Genomic DNA, 16,675 nt, shown 5'->3' with positions numbered 1-16,675 from the left:
GAAACCATTGCATGGCATGAGGGCGCTGCAAATTCACAGACCTGTGGGCAGCCGAGACTCAATACCTGCACACACCCGACCCAACTCACAGTCATGTTTGGCCATTATTTGGATTTGGTTCATGGGGCTGCTAGATTGTACCCATCTGCCATCTAGCAACGGACCCTACCATCCGTCGCAAGGGGGCTGCCATGACAAGATGATGCATTTTTCCAGTTCCCCCCTTCCCGTCTTTCATTTCCTTTTTCCATGAAAGCGACCAAAAGCGAGACAATTGCAGTCCGAAGTACGCCCCCACCATGGAATCCGTCGAAAGAGCCCCGGCGCGCGCAACACACGCTTCCCGTTCTTCCTTCCCACGCGCAGCGAAGCGATGCAAACCTCCCCGCAACACCCATTCCCCTTCTCCCCCGGCCCCCGACACGAGGCTCGCCACTCACCCATCCCTTTACGCCCTGGACATGACACCCCAGGCACGGATGATGTTGTCCGTGTAGCCGGCGAAGAGGGTCTGGCCGTCGGCGCTCCACGCCAGGCTGACGCACTCGGGCTCGCGGCTCTTCTTGCCAATGTTCTGGAACTCGGGCTTGAGCTCGTCCACCTTGCTCTTCTTCTCGAGGTCGAAGATGATGATGCTGCTCGCCGTGGCGGCGCACAGCCAGTACCGGTTGGGGGAGAAGACAAGGGCATGGATCTCGTCGTTGGCGTTGAGCGAGTACAGGTGCTTGCTCTCATTAAGATCCCACAGCATCGTGGTACCGTCCTTGCCGCCGGAGGCGCAGAGAGATCCATCGGGGGAGATGGTGACGGTGTTGATGTACCCAGTGTGGCCAATGTGGTCGGTTTGCAGCTTGCAGCTCGAAAGCTCCCAGACCTGGAGAGATTGTCAGCCATGAATACCGACTAGGGCAGAGTTTATGCATGTTGTGCAAGTTTCCACGTCGCTCAGTGCATGGTGAATGTTGGTCTCATTGCCCGTGGCGAAACGGGCTCTGAAGTAGCAAATACTTTAAATGGTTGCAAAGCATCATGGCGAGGAGTGGCGCGTCGCGAGAGCCCAAACGTACCTTGACCAGCTTGTCCCAGCCGGATGAGACAATGACAGGGTTCTGGGGGTTGGGCGAGAAGCGCACGCAGGACACCCACTCGGTGTGGCCCTTGTCGGTGATGGTGAACTTGCAGTCACCCAGGGTGTTCCAGAGCTTGATGGTCCGGTCGCGCGAGCCCGAGACGATCTGGCGGTTGTCGGCAGAGAAGGAAACGGAAAGGACGTCGTTGGTGTGGCCGACGAAGCGCCGGGTGGTGGTGCCGGTCGAGAGCTCCCACAGGCGGAGAGTCTTGTCCCACGAGGCAGAAAGGGCATAAGCACCATCCGACGAGATCACCTGCCAAACCAATCAGCAAACCCGCAGTTCCCTCTCGAGATTTGCGATTGCCGCCCAAAACGTACACAGTCGGAGACGATGTGAGAGTGGCCGTGGAGCGACCGCTTGGGGTAACCGTACTGGGTCTCGTCGCGGGTGAGGTTCCAGATGATCAGGGTCTTATCCCGGCTGGCCGACAGGAGCATGTTGGGACTGTTTCATGGTGAGCGCAGGTTCTCGAATCGGACTCGTCTGTTCGTACTTCTCCATCGACGTGGCCAAGCTGGTGACCCAGCCATTCTGCGATGCAATGTTAGCTACTGCTTTCGACCCAGATATGCGATGGCTTGGATTTGGCCGGGAAGTCGAATTGGCAGAAAATGGGAGCACTTACGTGGCCCTCCAGGGTGCCCTTGAGGATGAGTTGCTCAGCCATATTGTCGTCCTTCCTGGGATTCAGAGATCGGTGGAAGAATGGTGAGCCTTTTCTCGGGTGCCTCGATTCGTCGGGGTCAACAGAAATCCGGTCGCTGGCGGGAGCTCTCAGAATTCGCTAAATTTTTGTGCGGCGGAAATAGGGTCCGATCGTGGGGTCAATTAAGCCTGGCAGTCCCGGGCAGCTGGCGGGTTAAGGAATGACCATGCCAGCTGGCAGCCTGGCATTCAGCCATGTGGGGCATGTAGCCTTATCTCAAGATAAGGTGGAGAGCTGAGAGCTCGAAAGCTTGTGATGCAATGATTGCGACTGCAGTCGGGAAACCCAAGGAGTCAACAGTTCACGTCTAGGACATTGGGCACACACTCTCACTGGTCATGACAACTGAGGGACGTTCTAGGGCGGTGCAATACCGGAAAGCAATTGTAAACGAGACCATCGGGTGCAGCACCCAGGAAGTGCAATCACTCTCACACCTGCTCCCAAAGTTCAGAATACCAAGGGTATCTCACAGGTTCTGATAGATGTCAAATAAAACCCCCCCAAAACCACCGCCCATTACAGCCGCACCAAACGCCCTTACGCCTAGATACCGAAGGACGATGCTACCCTTTCCCTGCAATGCCATGCCCAGCAGCAGCAACCTTCCTTATCCCCGCCCGGGGCAAGTCCTTACGATGATAAATCTTCTCCGCGTTGACAATCATGCTGTGGTCGGCAATCTCAAACCGGCCCTTATCCCCGTGCATCATGACGGGCGCAAAGTCCTTGCCCTTGGCCTTGATTTCCTCCTCGATCAGTTCCCGCATCGTCGCCTCCCACAAATTATACCGGTCGCGCCTCGCCGGCTGCCTCTGCGCTGACGACCACACCTCCTTCTGCTTGGCAATCTTGGTAGCCCTCATCAGCCTCCTCAGTGCTCCCTCGCCCGCCTTGGCTTCCTTGGCAGCTGCCTCCCGTATCTTTTTCGGGTCGCCGCGTGGGATCTCGTCGGGCGCCAGCGGTCGCTGTGGTGGTTGTGATTGTGTGTGTGACCCGTCTAATGTCTGAGAGGATGCGTTGAGGCTGAAAGGCCCCCAGTCGTCTGATACGGTGACGGCGTCCACGCTCTCAGGGGTGTATTTGTATGTGTGTATGCTCGGAAACGCGGGAAAGGAGTGGGGGATGAACTGTTTCGCAGCCTTCTCTGGCGCCCCATCCAGCTCGTTGCCTAGTATCGGGAGGTCCCTATCGATGGGGTCGTCGATTGGCAGGGGCTCCCATGTGGGCAGCCGCTTCGACTTGGGTATTGGCGGTTTTTTATGAGGCTTAAGTGATGATGTGGTAAGGTTGAAGCGCTTGAGACTCTGCTCGAAATCCGCAGGGACCGGGTAAGACCGCCGCGCAACGTTGGTGAAGGTCCTCACTTCTTCTACCAGCGACGTCAAGTCTGCGAAGGGCGTTAGTACTGGGCAGGCGGCGACAACACTTCGGGTTGTGTACATGTCTCTGCCATGGCGACGAAGCTCTCCATGGCCTCCGGAGCTGCGCCATCGAAGCCGACCTTCTGTAGAGCCAGCGCAATGCCTCGTCGTAACCCCTTTTTGGCCAATTCGTCTGTCGTTACTAGTGTCGAGGAACACGGAGAGGAACCTAATGGCCCGACCGAGAGGATTGTATACGGTGATCGAATGCGCTGTCTCTTCGTTTGCGTGCCATCTTGGGTATCTTCGGCAGGCCGCTTTCGCGACTCGGATGACATGGTTGAATTATTATGTTGTGGAGATAGAATGATTATATGGCGGTGCGACTGGCGAGAGACAAAGATGGTAATCGTTCCAGAAAACGCGCCGAGCTGGAGTTGAGGTTCATCAGTGATGGAGTGCGCACGAACCACTGCCACTTTACGGATCTGGGCCTAGGGACAAGTTTAGGTAGTGATCCGTGCTTGCCCCACATTTATCATTGGATCCAGTGGTTTGTGTTTGTACTTTGGCCTCCAATTCACTGTTCTGAAAACTTTCTGAACAATCTCCAAGCTTTCCAATGCCATAGTATTTGACAAACTGAGTGATGTCGAACAACCAGGAGCACTCGTTGGCGGCGCGAGGTCCTAGGTAGAGACGTGGGAAGTGCCAGAAGTTGAGGACCGGTGGAGCACTATTTGCTACCTCGCTTGTTCCTGCAAGTTGAAGCTCATCTTTTCTCACAAACTCAAACCGCAGCGGCCAGTCACGGAAGATGCACGATCTTGACGTTCTCAAGAGTGGGGGCTACAAGGGCTCTGGGCTGGTTCAACTCAAGCTAACCTGTCCCTTAACCGAATTTCCCCAAGAAATCCTCGAGCTCGGGGACACCCTTAAACAGCTTGATCTCTCTGGAACAGGCCTGTCCTCTCTGCCTGCAGGTTTCGGCGCCGCCCTGCCAAACCTCAAGATCGCATTCTTCTCCGACTGTAAGTTCAAAGTCTTTCCAAAAGAACTTGCAACATGCCCGAACCTCGAGACGGTTGCCTTCCGCACCAACGGCATGGAGGAAATACCCGAGGATGCCTTCCCGCCGCGCCTGCGTTGGCTCATTCTCACGGGCAACCGCATCAGATCGTTACCCACCAGCATCGGCCGCTGCAACCGCTTGCAAAAATGCCTGTTGGCCGGTAACCAGCTACGAGACTTGCCGGACGAGATGGCCCGGTGCACCAAGCTTGGCCTGCTGCGACTGAGCTCGAATTGCTTCGAAACGCTGCCCTCGTGGCTTTTCACCCTCCCTGAACTGGCATTTCTCTCCTTTGCCGGCAACCCGTGCGCCTCGCCCGCCGTGAACGGATCACGCACCGCTCCCGGCCTGGCGAGCATTCCCTGGGCCAATCTCGAGGTCCAGCAGACTCTTGGCGAGGGAGCATCAGGCGTCATCTGCCAAGGTCTCTGGAAGCAGTCGCCGCAGTATGCCGAGGAGGTTGCGATCAAGCTGTTTCGCGGGGCGATGACCTCTGACGGAAACCCTGCCGACGAGATGGCGGCATGGCTCGCGGCTGGCGCTCACGAAAGTCTCATCACAGTGCTGGGGCGCATCCATGGGCATCCGGATGAGGACGCGGTGGTCGGGTCTGAGGCAAGCCAAACCTTCCAGGGTGGCATCGTGATGCAGCTGATCCCGCCGCATTACACAGTTCTGGGCCAGCCGCCGTCCCTGGTCACATGCACGAGAGATCGCTTTCGAGAGGACGCCTCGCTCAGCGTCTCGTGCGTGCTGTCAATGCTGACTGGCATAGCGGGCGCGGCGGCCCATCTGCATGCGCGGGGCATCTCCCACGGGGATCTGTATGCCCACAACATACTCGCCAGCAGCGAGGACGCACATGCCTTGCTGGGCGACTTTGGCGCTGCGACCATCTACGGCCATGGATCTGCCAGGAACTGCGGCATAGAAAAGCTCGAGGTGCTGGCCTTTGCGCATCTCGTGGAGGACATGTTGGGACTTGTCAAAGAGGACCAATCAGCTTCGGCCCAGCTGCAGCGGGAACTTTGGAATCTACATGCGCGCTGTGCGTCGCCGGCCGTGGACGCCCGGCCGTCTTTTGATGAGGTGGTAGAGGAACTGGAAGGCTTGATGGGATGGAGGGGGATGATGCGGATTCCCGGCTGAGCCAGTTTCTGCCCTAAAAAGACCAGCAGATTCCTGTTGTGAGAATGTGTTGAAGGGTTTGGTCCCGCTGACAGCTGGAAGGGGAGAAACTAGTCTGGCCGCCTATGGAGTACTGAGTACCACAGGACTGATGAATCTGCTGGGAACAAGGGATTGGCTGGACATACGAACCCTGTTTCAGTTTGAACGAACAACGGTTCTTCCGAGCAACGGAAAGCAAGCCGATGAAGACTGGTGCTGCAGAAACTGAGCCAACTGCATCTCGCGTAAAAACATCGCAATATCAAGGCAGGTTGGATGCGGCGACGGCTGGACGGGATTAGGCAACGAGTGGCTCGCCCGCCAACTCACCGCAAGATGCTGCACTTCCGTTTTTGCGTCTCGGATATGCCATTGACCGGCCTCCGATCGGCCAGCAATCCCGCTGTGGCTTGCTGATGCTTACCACGTTAACTGCAGAAAACTCACAAGCAAGTGCATATTCCTCTCTGTACGACCATCGGTTCTTTCGGCAGTAACATGACTCCTCCATACTCAATAGGCATTCTCCTTCAACCAGGCTTCTATGTCCCGTACCCTTTGCCAAGCGTACTGATGGCAACCACGCTCGGCGTCCGGCTACAGATGTGTGATGCGAGCTGCTGTGTGACAACTGAGTGAACTGGCCCGAGGCCCATGGCAGCGAGTGCGGCCCATTTCCGTTCGATGCCGAGACTGGACTCGCCTCTCAATACAGCTGTAGTGTAGTGTAGTCACCCCTGCGCCGCCCCTATCGGCGGGGAACTTTATCGAGCCCGCTCCCCATTGCTGCTTTTTACCCATTCTTCGTCTTATGTGTAGTTGTATGTAACTCTACCATCAGATCAACCAGGCTTTTCCGTGGTACCTTGCCGTCTGTGGTGCGTCATGTGAGCTCCTAATGTACAAACGAGAGTGACCGTGGTGCTGCATGCTTGGCCGGGGTTGCACTCGAGGTTCTATTTCTCCTGTGCCGCTCGCATCTTTAGCTTTGCGCAAAGTTCATCCGGGGGAAGAGAGGAGGGGGGCCAAAGACTTTCTGTGAAGGACAAGGGCAGGCTGCTGGGGTATCGCTACGGAGTGGACTGTGGGGTGGCATCTCGGGTTGCTTCCGTTGTAGCATTTTTTGTGTTTCCCTTCTGTGCATTACAGCGGAATACTTTTGTAGGTCTAGAATCCTACCGCATTGGGCACTTCCGCCATGTGCGTATGAGGCGTGGTTGTCATGGCCGATTGGCGATTGGATCGTAGAACCCGCAACTGTTGAATGAGAGGATCAAGCTGCACGACGGGCGCTAAACATGTCAATTTTTCCTTGTATTGTCCCACATATCTCTAGGTATGGAAGTTTCGTGCATGAAGTTCATCTTAGCTCTGTCAGCTGTACCTAAACTCCTGCTATATGCTGGGGTATGGCATATCGCACCTGGGTTGCTCTCCTCCCTCGTCCGCCGAGTGGCGGACGAAAGGATTTGACAACTGAGGAAAGGGGGGAATAGAAACGAATCAGAGTACGGAGTTAGGAGGCCTAAGACATAGGGTATCTCCGTGGTCTTGCAGCCAACACCAAAATGTCGATGCGGTAGGACAGTGCTTTATGTAGGCATCGAGTACTGTCCAAACGGCGCATCGAGAATCCCTCGCACTCTTTGGCGGGGTCAAGGACCTGGAGCCAGCTCCGCTAGGCTGTGGTTGGTCAATTCCGGCTGGTCCAAGAGAAGTTCAGGCCGGAATTCGTCGGAAACTTGTTCCTACAAGGAACTAAGGTACTGTGTCTGATCCAGGTTGTCAGGTCGATTGAACATGGGAGACCTCAATACGTTGCGAGGCCTCACGCGGGGTCTTTGATCTTATGTGCTAAACCCACTTTGCTCTTGCCGTGTTGAGAAGCGTCCATGTGAATTGGTGTGGTCCTGCCTAAGAGACGGGACGGTTACACGGGGCACCTTCCCGCCGCCTTTTACAACGAACGTCAACGACTTCCACGTTGTGTCGTTGAGCCCGTCGCCCTGTCGTCGCTGAGGTGCCGCGCAGAGGTTTGGCTCACGAATTCGCATTTTATTACCTAGCTCGGCTGAATTCTTCCTGCGTCTTGATCTCTTGACCCCCCGGTTTCCGGTGTGCGCTGTGCCGCATCCATCCTGGAGCTGATCAGCCCCGGAAGGAGGTCCGCACTAGACCAACGAGCCCGGACCCAACGGGACGAAAACTTCACTCCGACTTCCATACTCCATAGCCATCTCAGAGATAACCGCTTACCGGTAGTCAAAGAACAGTGAGCCACCGATAGTCGACCCCGGAAACCCAGTCACGGACAGACGGACAGCCAGCCCGTGCCGGGATGGACCCCTGACGGATCGCTCCTCCAAGCCCTGGACTGCACACATGCAAATTTCGCGGCATTCCGGGGTTGACCAATTCCGTAACGAAGTGCGATCTGCAATCTGTCTCAGAAGTCTACGGTACCTAACTGCTCCGTATTGTAAGTTGGGTTGCCATGAATCACCTGGGCTCCTAGGTGTGTTCTTCGTCTACACTTACCATATTCATAGCATATGTATGGACTTCTTGTGGTTACATTCGTTCATTCAACTACGGTAGTGACAGTCGCGAGTTAGTGTAATGGAAGCAATGATGGAACACTTCTAGATTCTCGCTTGGAGCGGCATGTTTAGCGTCAGCGCGGGATCGATCCGCTTCCTTATTAACCCGTTGGCCTAGCTTAGGCCCCGCGGCCGGTTGCTGCGGGCAGCGCTGGCGTTGTCGGTTAGTGGAGTTACACTGCACACGACAGGGCCTCGCCCAAGGCTGTCAGGGCTGCACAGTGTTGCACTCGAAAGAGACAAGCAAGGGCTTCGGACGTCGTGTTGACCACTCTACCCCACCACCGCCCACTGCCAACAGACCCCCTGTTCGGGCTTGGTTCCCGGGGAGGAAGGAGCGCTCATGTCACGGCATAAAAAGCTGTCGTCCGCCCCGTCTGACGGGGTCCGAATCCTCCGCTGACGAGCCATCTTTCTGCGCTGGGTCTGCACTCAAACTACACCGCATCTACTACCCGTCAAGGGTGATTGTTTTATTGGCGCCTCAAGATCCGAACTCACAGTTACACAGTGAACATCTGCCCGACTCTTCCTTCGGGCTCAAGTCAGGGTTTAGGTCAACAGCGATTACAGCACATCCAAACATTCCGGGAGGAGATTGGGCGTTTAGGAATCTACCTTAGTTTCGTCTACGGCAGGGCACCTTCATCTACAGTGTCTCAATCCAAAACGGTAGGGGGGGGTGTTTTGTAAGCTGGACACCCGGACCACTGGACTGCAGACCCGGATCATTGCCATGTAGACGGCAACCTGAATTACCTCCACACCGCCATATCTCATCTCACCATCTTCTTCCGACCGCTTGTGCTTCCGAGGTCCCAGTATCACTCGCGACACACTGTGATGCGCTCAGCGAGCTGGACGACTCGGGCATGACTTGTGGCCCCCTAACGCACCCGTGCCGAGCCGTGATCTATTAGTGGGGCCCTCTCTGCCGGTGCGCCTGGTGAGTGACTGCAGCCAGGGGTCGGGCTGGAATTGCTGCTCTGATGAAGCGAAGCGAAGCAAGGCGCTGATGACTCGTACAGTAGCTACAGGTACGAGCCTTGTGCGGTAAACCGACTACATAATGGCGCCACCATTCCCTATCAACCCGGCGGCCATCCCGATTGTGGCGACACGGAAGGCGCTTCTAGTCCTCGACTTTCAGAACGATTTCCTGTCGCCCGATGGCGTTTTGTACGTGGAGGAGCCCGAAGGGTTCGTCGACCGCACGCTGGAACTGGTGAAGGTGTTCCGCGACTCGGGCGCCGGCGATGTGATCTGGGTGCGCAGCGAGTTCGAGCATCACCGACCCGTGATGGCCGAGGGCGACCAGATTGTGACGTCGGAGGCTATGGTGCGCCCTCAACGGGCGACGCCGGCTCGAGGCCGTCAGCCCGTTTCTGAGGTGCATGACAGCGCAGTGATGGAGGCTGACGAGGAGGCCTTCCTCAGTGTTGGCCCGGACGGCGACAAGAAGCCTCCCTGTGTCCGCAAGGGCAGCTCAGGGGCTAATCTGCCCCCGCATGTGCAGGCGGCCGTGGACTCGCGCCGGGACATCATCTTCACAAAAACCCACTACAGCGCCTTCGCCGCGTCGGGCCAGCAGCAGCTGGTGCAGATCCTCCGGGGCCGGTTCGTGACGCAGATGTACATGTGCGGTGCGCTGACCAACATCAGCGTCTATGCGACGGCGCTGGACGCAGGGCAGCACGGGTACGACATGACCATAGTAGAGGACTGCTGCGGCTACCGCAAGGCCATGCGCCATATCAACGCTGTGCGCCAGCTTGTGCATCTGACGGGCAGCGAGATGATCAGTTCCGAAGCGCTGCTAACCGAATTGCAACCTCCGACCGCGGCGCCAAGCCAGTCCACAGGCCTATCACCGTCCATTTCAGGCATGGCTCTGAGCATGGACCGCAGTGGGTCTCCCGGCCGGTCCCGGTCCCCCGCGTCAGCGCCCCAGCGCGCCCCCGCCTCGCCAAGAGTCCCACTGTCGCAGCCGGATCCGGATCGCCGTCAGCCCAAGGCAGCTGCCCCGCCCCGCCGTGTGCCTTCGAAGCGGAGTAACCCTGATGAGGATACTAAACGGTCGCCAAAGCATATCGAGGCCTTGACATCAGACTCAGACTCGGACTCATCATCACCAGCCAGTGACTCACCGCGTCAGAAGCAGGAAAAGAACACCAAAGAAACGCACGGAAGCAAGCAGGCTGCTGCTGCCGCTAACCAGAGCGAGCGCGAGAGCTCAAAAGGTCCGGCCCACGTTCCCGGGTCAGCTAGCGCTAAACCTGAGAAACACAGGGTGAGAAATATACCTAGACAACGTGTGGCGCACCAGAAATCTGATAAAGAGACGCCGTCGTCGCCGGTCCAAAGATCTACCTCATCAGCACCCTCATCACCTGATCCCCAATTACGGGGCGCGGCGGTCGAGAAACCAACGACAAGTTGCGCGACCACAGCAGCAACCTCTCTTGATCCCAAATCGGAAGACCATTCGCACATGGCAGACCAACATCCAGCCCGTGTTGTCTCTGAGCCGCTGTGCGAGGGCGACACGACCGTGATTACGGATGTCCTACCCCCCGCCCTCGCCGCCAATGCCTTTGAGCGTCTGCTCGACGAGGTCAGCTGGTCCGGCATGTCGCATCTAGGCGGCGAGGTGCCGAGACGCGTCGCTGTGCAGGGTTCCGTCGACGACGACGGCAGCATGCCGGTGTACAGACACCCGTCCGACGAATCCCCGCCGCTGCTGCCTTTTTCGCCCACCGTGCTGCAGATCAAGCACGAGGTCGAGAGAAACCTCGGCCACCTGGTAAACCACGTGCTGATCCAGCACTACCGCAGCGGCAACGACTACATCAGCGAGCACAGCGACAAGACGCTCGACATCGTCAAGGGCAGCTTCATCGCCAACGTCAGCCTCGGCGCCGAGCGCACCATGGTCTTTCGCACCAAGCGCCCGCCCAAGGAAGACACGTCATCAAAACCAGACGAGACCAACCCAGGCAGCGACACGGAAAAGGCGAGGCGCCAAATCCAGCGCGCCGCCCTCCCGCACAACTCGCTCTGCCGCATGGGCCTCACGACCAACGAGCGCTGGCTGCACGCGATCCGGCAGGACAAGCGCTCGGACCGCGACAAGACGCCCTCGGAACTGTCCCACGGCGGCGCCCGCATCAGCCTGACCTTTCGGCGGATCGGCACTTTTCTCGACGAGTCGCAATCGCGCATCTGGGGCCAGGGTGCTACTTCCAAAACAAAGGAAGGTGCACGGCCGGTCGTCAACGGGCAGACCCCCGACGCGGTGCGCTTGCTAAGGGCGTTTGGCGCCGAGAATCACGCCAGCGAGTTTGATTGGGAGGGGCATTACGGAGAGGGGTTTGATGTCCTCCACATGGGCGTTCCGAAACGCGTCTTCTATGCTAGTGGTGCCGGTGTGGATCAGCTGGGTAACGTCCGCGTTGCGTTGGCGCTGGCTGAGTTGGGGGTAGGCGCTGCGAGGGGCAGCGTTGAAGCTGCAGCCGGAACCGGGGATGACATCGGTGGCGGGGGGGATGTGAGGTTTGAGGACAATGACCCGGGTCGCACGGCTGTGCATGGCCATGCTACTGTTCTGCGGTATCTTGATGCTGTGTATGGCGCGGGGAGGCGGTATGACCAGCTGCTCCCTGCCGAGGTGGGGAGGAGGTTTGAGAGGTTGCAGAGGGGGTTGGAGTTGTTGGGGAAGTGGCGGTGTGTGTGGAAGGCGGTTGCCGGTGTACAACAGGGACTGGAGCCTGATGATGCTGGGGACAAGCAACTGCAGCAGCAGCCGCAGCAGCAACAAGGGGCAGCCGCCAGAGTCAGGGCCAGCGAGGAGCTGAGCAGCAAGGTCGCGAAGCTGCTTGCGAAAGAACTGGCTGGTTGGGAGGCGTGGGCGAAAGAAGCTGCTTCTGCTTCCATCCTTGGCGTCTCCAAACCAGCACCCAAACCTAAAGCGAAGCCGGAGGAGAAGGATGGTGATGCTGATGAGGAACAGCAACAGCACCAGCAACAGAGCGTGTTTTACATTGCCGGCGGGACCCACCCGTCGCCAGCCGACTTTGCGCTGTGGCCTGTCCTGCACGACATGGTGCGCGTTTGTGGCGAGGGGGTCCTGCTTGTGGGCGAGCGCGAACATGATGAGTCGTATCTGAGGAGATATTATGCTGCCTTTAGAGAGAGGAGTGCTGTGGCTAAGGTCGTGGCGCAGTTCAAGCTGGAGTGATGGCTGGCATCATCAGTGTCATCAGTGATGGGGTGGGAGGATAGGTGGTGGTGGTGGTGTAAGGTGGTAAGGTAGTGGAGTGTAGAGAATTGGATACCCATTTGTTTGCCAACCTACCCTAGGTACCTGGACTGCTAAGGTATGTACATTGATGTTACTAGGCAAGCAATCTGTATAGGAACGGATGAGGAGGTTAAGAAGGGCTACATCTATAGGCTAGTTTGGGGTTAGGTTGCATGATTGGGAGTGTATAGATGAGTGAGTACCGGTAGTTTCTAATGGGTTTGGCTAATAAGTAAAAGTACTGTTAGGTCTGTCGGGGGGACAGTTACTGGTACGTTGACGGAGTCCTGCGGACTACGGACTACGGAGGGGCGGTGTCATAGAGGTAAGAGGGACTACAATCCGCGGTATACTGTACACCGCCCGGAATACTAGGTTATTCTGTCCACTAAGTCACAATAGCAATGACAGAAACTGGTAGTCATTGGTGTCTGTAGTTGGAGCCATTTCGGCTGACGAACCCGTGCCTTCAAAGTGGACTCGGAGGCAAAGACTGCCTAGGTACACTGATGTTAGGTAGGTGGGCAAGCCAACAGCAACAGCAGATTCAGTTCAGGGTCGTCTTGCACTGGGCATTCCGTTCGTACTTCTCTGGTTACTTTATATATCTTACACGTACTCACGTAACTGCTCTTGGACCTGACTGGGGTTAATCTTCGCGGCAACTCCGCCGCAGTCCGGTTCCTGTACCCTGTTTCTTCACTTGCCGTTTATGCTTGGGTATACTACTGCTGTCACCGCTATGCCTACCAACGGCCTCACTATCACTACTCAGCTGAGACTCGTGATGCTCACTCCTGATGTTTGACCTCATCAAAGTGAAACGCGATAGGGGAAGGTCAGAACGGCAATCCAGCAAACTCGTTACAATTCTGCTGTGCTCCTGGGCTGGGGTCATATAATACATTGCTTACAACTGCTAGTAGTAGCACCCATCTTCCAAGGGTGTTTCTCAAATTTCTTGGTACCCGCTTCAAAGACCCTGCGTGTCAGGCAGGGGCATATCGATCTTCCTCTCCTCGAATACTTGAATCTCTCGGCAACACCGTCACGGTTGAAGGGAGCAGGTTGTCAAGAGGTATCTCCGCCATTGCCGGAAACTACCTCAGAACTCCTCAGCCGGGCTTCATCTCTCGTTAGGTAATGACTAGTTAGTTTCGAATGGTCTGTCTCCTGGTCCGTCTAGGCTCTCCTCGAACGGATGGATATCTACGCAGTACCAATCAGGAGAATGACGGCGTACCCAATATCTTATGTGACCCTCACGATTTCCATGTACCGGTTCTGAAAAGGAGTAGTAGCATTGCCCGCAAGTAATGCCTGCTCAGTCCCTGTGGTAGATTTTGGCGTGGGAGTACCGCTACCTAGGCTAGGCACTAAGGTGTTGTCTCTGCGGGCACCTGAACACATCATGGATACTAAATTCATCAGAAATATGACCGAGCGCCCCTTGCGGCAAGTTGGCTAGGTACTTGTACCTACCTACTAGTCAAGGACTGTATGATACCTGAGCCTCGAGACGCTGATACTTATCATCCGAGAATGGAACCGATTGATTGTTTCCATTTAATACTACTAGTACCGCAAGCAGGGCTCCAGTTGGCGTTGAGCCTGACCAGCCCCGAAAGCCCGAATCCCTCCCAAGTTTCAATCACAAACGTCACAGAAAGGCCTCAGCAGCTGACCTTTCAAGTTGAAAAGGCCCAGCGCAACCATATCACCCTATAGAAGCAGCAAGGGAATGTTAAACCCGCTCGCCTTACACATAACAAAACCAAACCATGCATCATGATGTGGGATGTGTTACACAACCCCTTCCTACTACCCTACTACCCCAGTACCCATCACCACCCCCTCACCACCCCCCCCTTAACTCCTTTCAAGTTATCATCATTCCATGCCCATCAAGGCTTCGAATCCAAGTCCCACGGAAGGGGATACGTCCCGACCCAATCCGCGACCTCGCTCCTGAGCTGTACAATCTCCGTCTCCGTCTCCCCATTCCCCAGATACTCCAAGAATGTCCTCAACCGACCAGCCGTCTTCCCCTCGCCCTTATCCTCCGCCGCCTTTCTCGCGGCTTTATCCACCCTAACAGCAATAGTGACAGCGCGGTCCACAATATCCGCCACACGCTGGAAATCCACCTCGCCAAACCCGCGCGTGGTCATGGCAGGGGTGCCCATCCTCAACCCACCAGGCATAAGCGCGGATTTGTCGCCGGGCACGGTATTCTTGTTCGCAGCGACGCCGACCAGTTCCAGCACGCGCTCCACACGCGCGCCATCCACGCCCTGCGGCTTCAGGTCTGCTAGCACCAGGTGGTTGTCTGTGCCGCCCGAGACGATGCGGTATCCCAAACCGCCCTTCTCCTTGGGCTCGCCAAGCCGCCGGGCCAGGGCCTGCGCGTTGGCGAGCACCTGCGACTGGTAGGCGCGGAATTCGGGGGTTTGGGCCTGCTTGAGCGCCACGGCGAGGGCGGCGATGGTGTGGTTATGCGGCCCGCCCTGGTGGCCGGGGAAGACAGACGCGTTGATGGGGGTCTCGAGGTTGTAAAGCTCCTCGGCGCCCGTCTTGGGGTGCGTGCGCCGCACGCCGCGGCGGAAGAAGATGAGGGCGCCGCGCGGGCCGCGGAGGGATTTGTGGCTTGTTGTGGTGACGACGTCGGCGTGCGAGAACGGCCCCGGCAGGACTTTCGCCGCGACCATGCCCGAGATATGCGCAATGTCGGCTACGAGGTAGGCGTTGACCTTGTCGCAGATCTCGCGCATGCGCGCGTAGTCGATCAGCCGGCTGTAGGCGGACGCACCCGCCACGATGATCTTGGGCCGGTAGATGCTGGCCAGCTCATCAAGCTTGTCGTAATCGATGTAGCCCGTCTCCTCGTTCAACCGGTACGGGACCGTCTCGAAGTACTTGGAAATGAAGGAGATCTTCTTGGTCGGTGTCTGGTAGCCGTGAGAGAGATGCCCTCCGTGTGGCAGGTCGAGACCCATCAGGCGGTCGTGCGTCTCCATCAGCGCGGAATACACGTACAGGTTTGCGGGAGCACCGGAGAGAGCTGCAGGGTGTGTCAATTGCCATTAACTCTCGTATTCAACCGCAGGAATGCTCACCCTGGACATTGACGCCCCATTGCTTCTCATCGAGGCCAAACGTCTCCAGCGCCCGCTGTTGACATAGCCTCTCAGATGCGTCTATAAACTCGTTGCCTCCGTAGTATCGTGCACCGGGGTATCCCTCCGAGTACTTGTCTGGACCGACCGAGTTAGTCTCCAGCCTCTCGGCCACGGCCCGTTATACGCACTTTGCATAGGGCTCCCAAGAGCGTCCAGGACGGCCTGTGATGTGAAGTTCTCGGAAGGGATTAAGTTGATGAATTGTTTCTGCCTGAGTTTCTCCTGTTACAAACCCATTGTTAGCATTGCAGGGGTCTCAGCTCTTTCAGGCTCAACAAACCTTCTCGACGATATCGTGCATGATCGGATCCGCCTGCTGCAAGTGGGAAGCGAGCATCTGCTTTCACCTTCAGCGCCCATCTATGCCTTCGAACGCCGAAGGAGGCTACGCACCCGCTGTTGACTGTCATTGCTGAGGGACGATACAGACCTCGGCGAGCCTGTCTTGAGCCCTCGCCGAGTCAGTTTCTGAATATGGGTTGCTATTGTGCCCCGAGCAGGTGTGGGGGTAGATGCCGGTGCCCCCCGGAGAGCAGACACACATGCGGCCGAGCTCCGCAGTCTTGAGACCGTCGCCGACATGGTTAATGAAACTGCGGGGGACGTTTCGGTAACTGAAGCGAGGGGAAAAGTCGGGAACGACAAAGTCGAGGGTAGCAAAGCGTAACCCGAGGTCCAGACAGCCCAATTGCTCCCTCAACACTCACGGATGATCGGTCAGGAGTGTCGGTCGGTATCCGGAAGCTTGGTCGGCAACGCACAGAGAGCGACGATGTGATCAGGCGACAGTTGATTGGCGGCTGGTCCAAAAGTTAAAGATGGTGACGCTAGTGGATGTCAGCCCAGAAATGTGGGGTTTAGTGTAGGTTCGGACTTTGGCGGAGGTGGCTGGCTTATCTTGGCTATCGGGCCCGAGGGGCCACACCAGCACGGACCACAGAGCCACACAGGTCCCGGGGCATATCAACGCCAAAATTTCTGGGCTCTTTCGGATTCTTCCTCTTTTCTTCTGCAATCAACTAAATTGGGGATGATGAGCACGCTTCCAAACGGCATATGCAGGATCCTCCGCCGTTTACTCGGCCGGGGGATATGCTGAAATGTCCTGGCACAACCTCACCACTCTTGAGGGACAATTTGAAGCAATCTGA

The 16,675-nt window shown here is 56.9% G+C and overlaps 4 protein-coding genes across 4 annotated transcripts; 2 read left to right on the top strand and 2 right to left on the bottom strand.

Moving 5' to 3' along the window:
* Positions 1 to 448: 448 nt before the first annotated feature.
* Positions 449 to 3,541, bottom strand: N656DRAFT_789169 (WD40 repeat-like protein; the record flags this gene model as incomplete). Its single annotated transcript, XM_064816759.1, has 8 exons — positions 449 to 874; positions 1,068 to 1,385; positions 1,451 to 1,577; positions 1,627 to 1,664; positions 1,759 to 1,852; positions 2,410 to 2,807; positions 2,907 to 3,229; positions 3,283 to 3,541. The coding sequence occupies 8 exons, from the start codon at positions 3,539 to 3,541 to the stop codon at positions 449 to 451; spliced, it is 1,983 nt and encodes a 660-aa protein (XP_064670634.1).
* Positions 3,542 to 4,020: 479 nt separating this feature from the next.
* On the top strand, positions 4,021 to 5,424 carry N656DRAFT_708040 (outer arm dynein light chain 1; the record flags this gene model as incomplete). The annotated part of the gene is made up of 1 exon (XM_064811476.1): positions 4,021 to 5,424. The coding sequence occupies one exon, from the start codon at positions 4,021 to 4,023 to the stop codon at positions 5,422 to 5,424; it is 1,404 nt and encodes a 467-aa protein (XP_064670633.1).
* A 3,447-nt stretch (positions 5,425 to 8,871) lies between these two features.
* N656DRAFT_836583 (uncharacterized protein) lies at positions 8,872 to 12,282 on the top strand (the record flags this gene model as incomplete). Its single annotated transcript, XM_064818785.1, has 2 exons — positions 8,872 to 10,335; positions 10,372 to 12,282. Exons 1-2 carry the CDS (start codon positions 9,115 to 9,117, stop codon positions 12,280 to 12,282), a joined length of 3,132 nt encoding a protein of 1,043 aa, XP_064670632.1. The 5' UTR covers positions 8,872 to 9,114.
* A 1,599-nt stretch (positions 12,283 to 13,881) lies between these two features.
* N656DRAFT_778583 (serine hydroxymethyltransferase-like protein) lies at positions 13,882 to 16,361 on the bottom strand. Its single transcript, XM_064815035.1, has 5 exons — positions 15,918 to 16,361; positions 15,805 to 15,861; positions 15,653 to 15,746; positions 15,462 to 15,599; positions 13,882 to 15,406 (listed from the first exon to the last, which is right to left on the bottom strand). Exons 1-5 carry the CDS (start codon positions 16,104 to 16,106, stop codon positions 14,250 to 14,252), a joined length of 1,635 nt encoding a protein of 544 aa, XP_064670631.1. The 5' UTR covers positions 16,107 to 16,361; the 3' UTR covers positions 13,882 to 14,249.
* Positions 16,362 to 16,675: the final 314 nt, after the last annotated feature.

This window comes from Canariomyces notabilis, assembly GCF_033297395.1.
Source record: "Canariomyces notabilis strain CBS 508.74 unplaced genomic scaffold N656scaffold_9, whole genome shotgun sequence".
NCBI classification, from domain to species: Eukaryota; Fungi; Ascomycota; class Sordariomycetes; order Sordariales; family Chaetomiaceae; genus Canariomyces; species Canariomyces notabilis.
The sequence above is the reverse complement of the archived record's forward strand: the minus strand, read 5'-3'. Positions and strand labels throughout refer to the sequence as shown.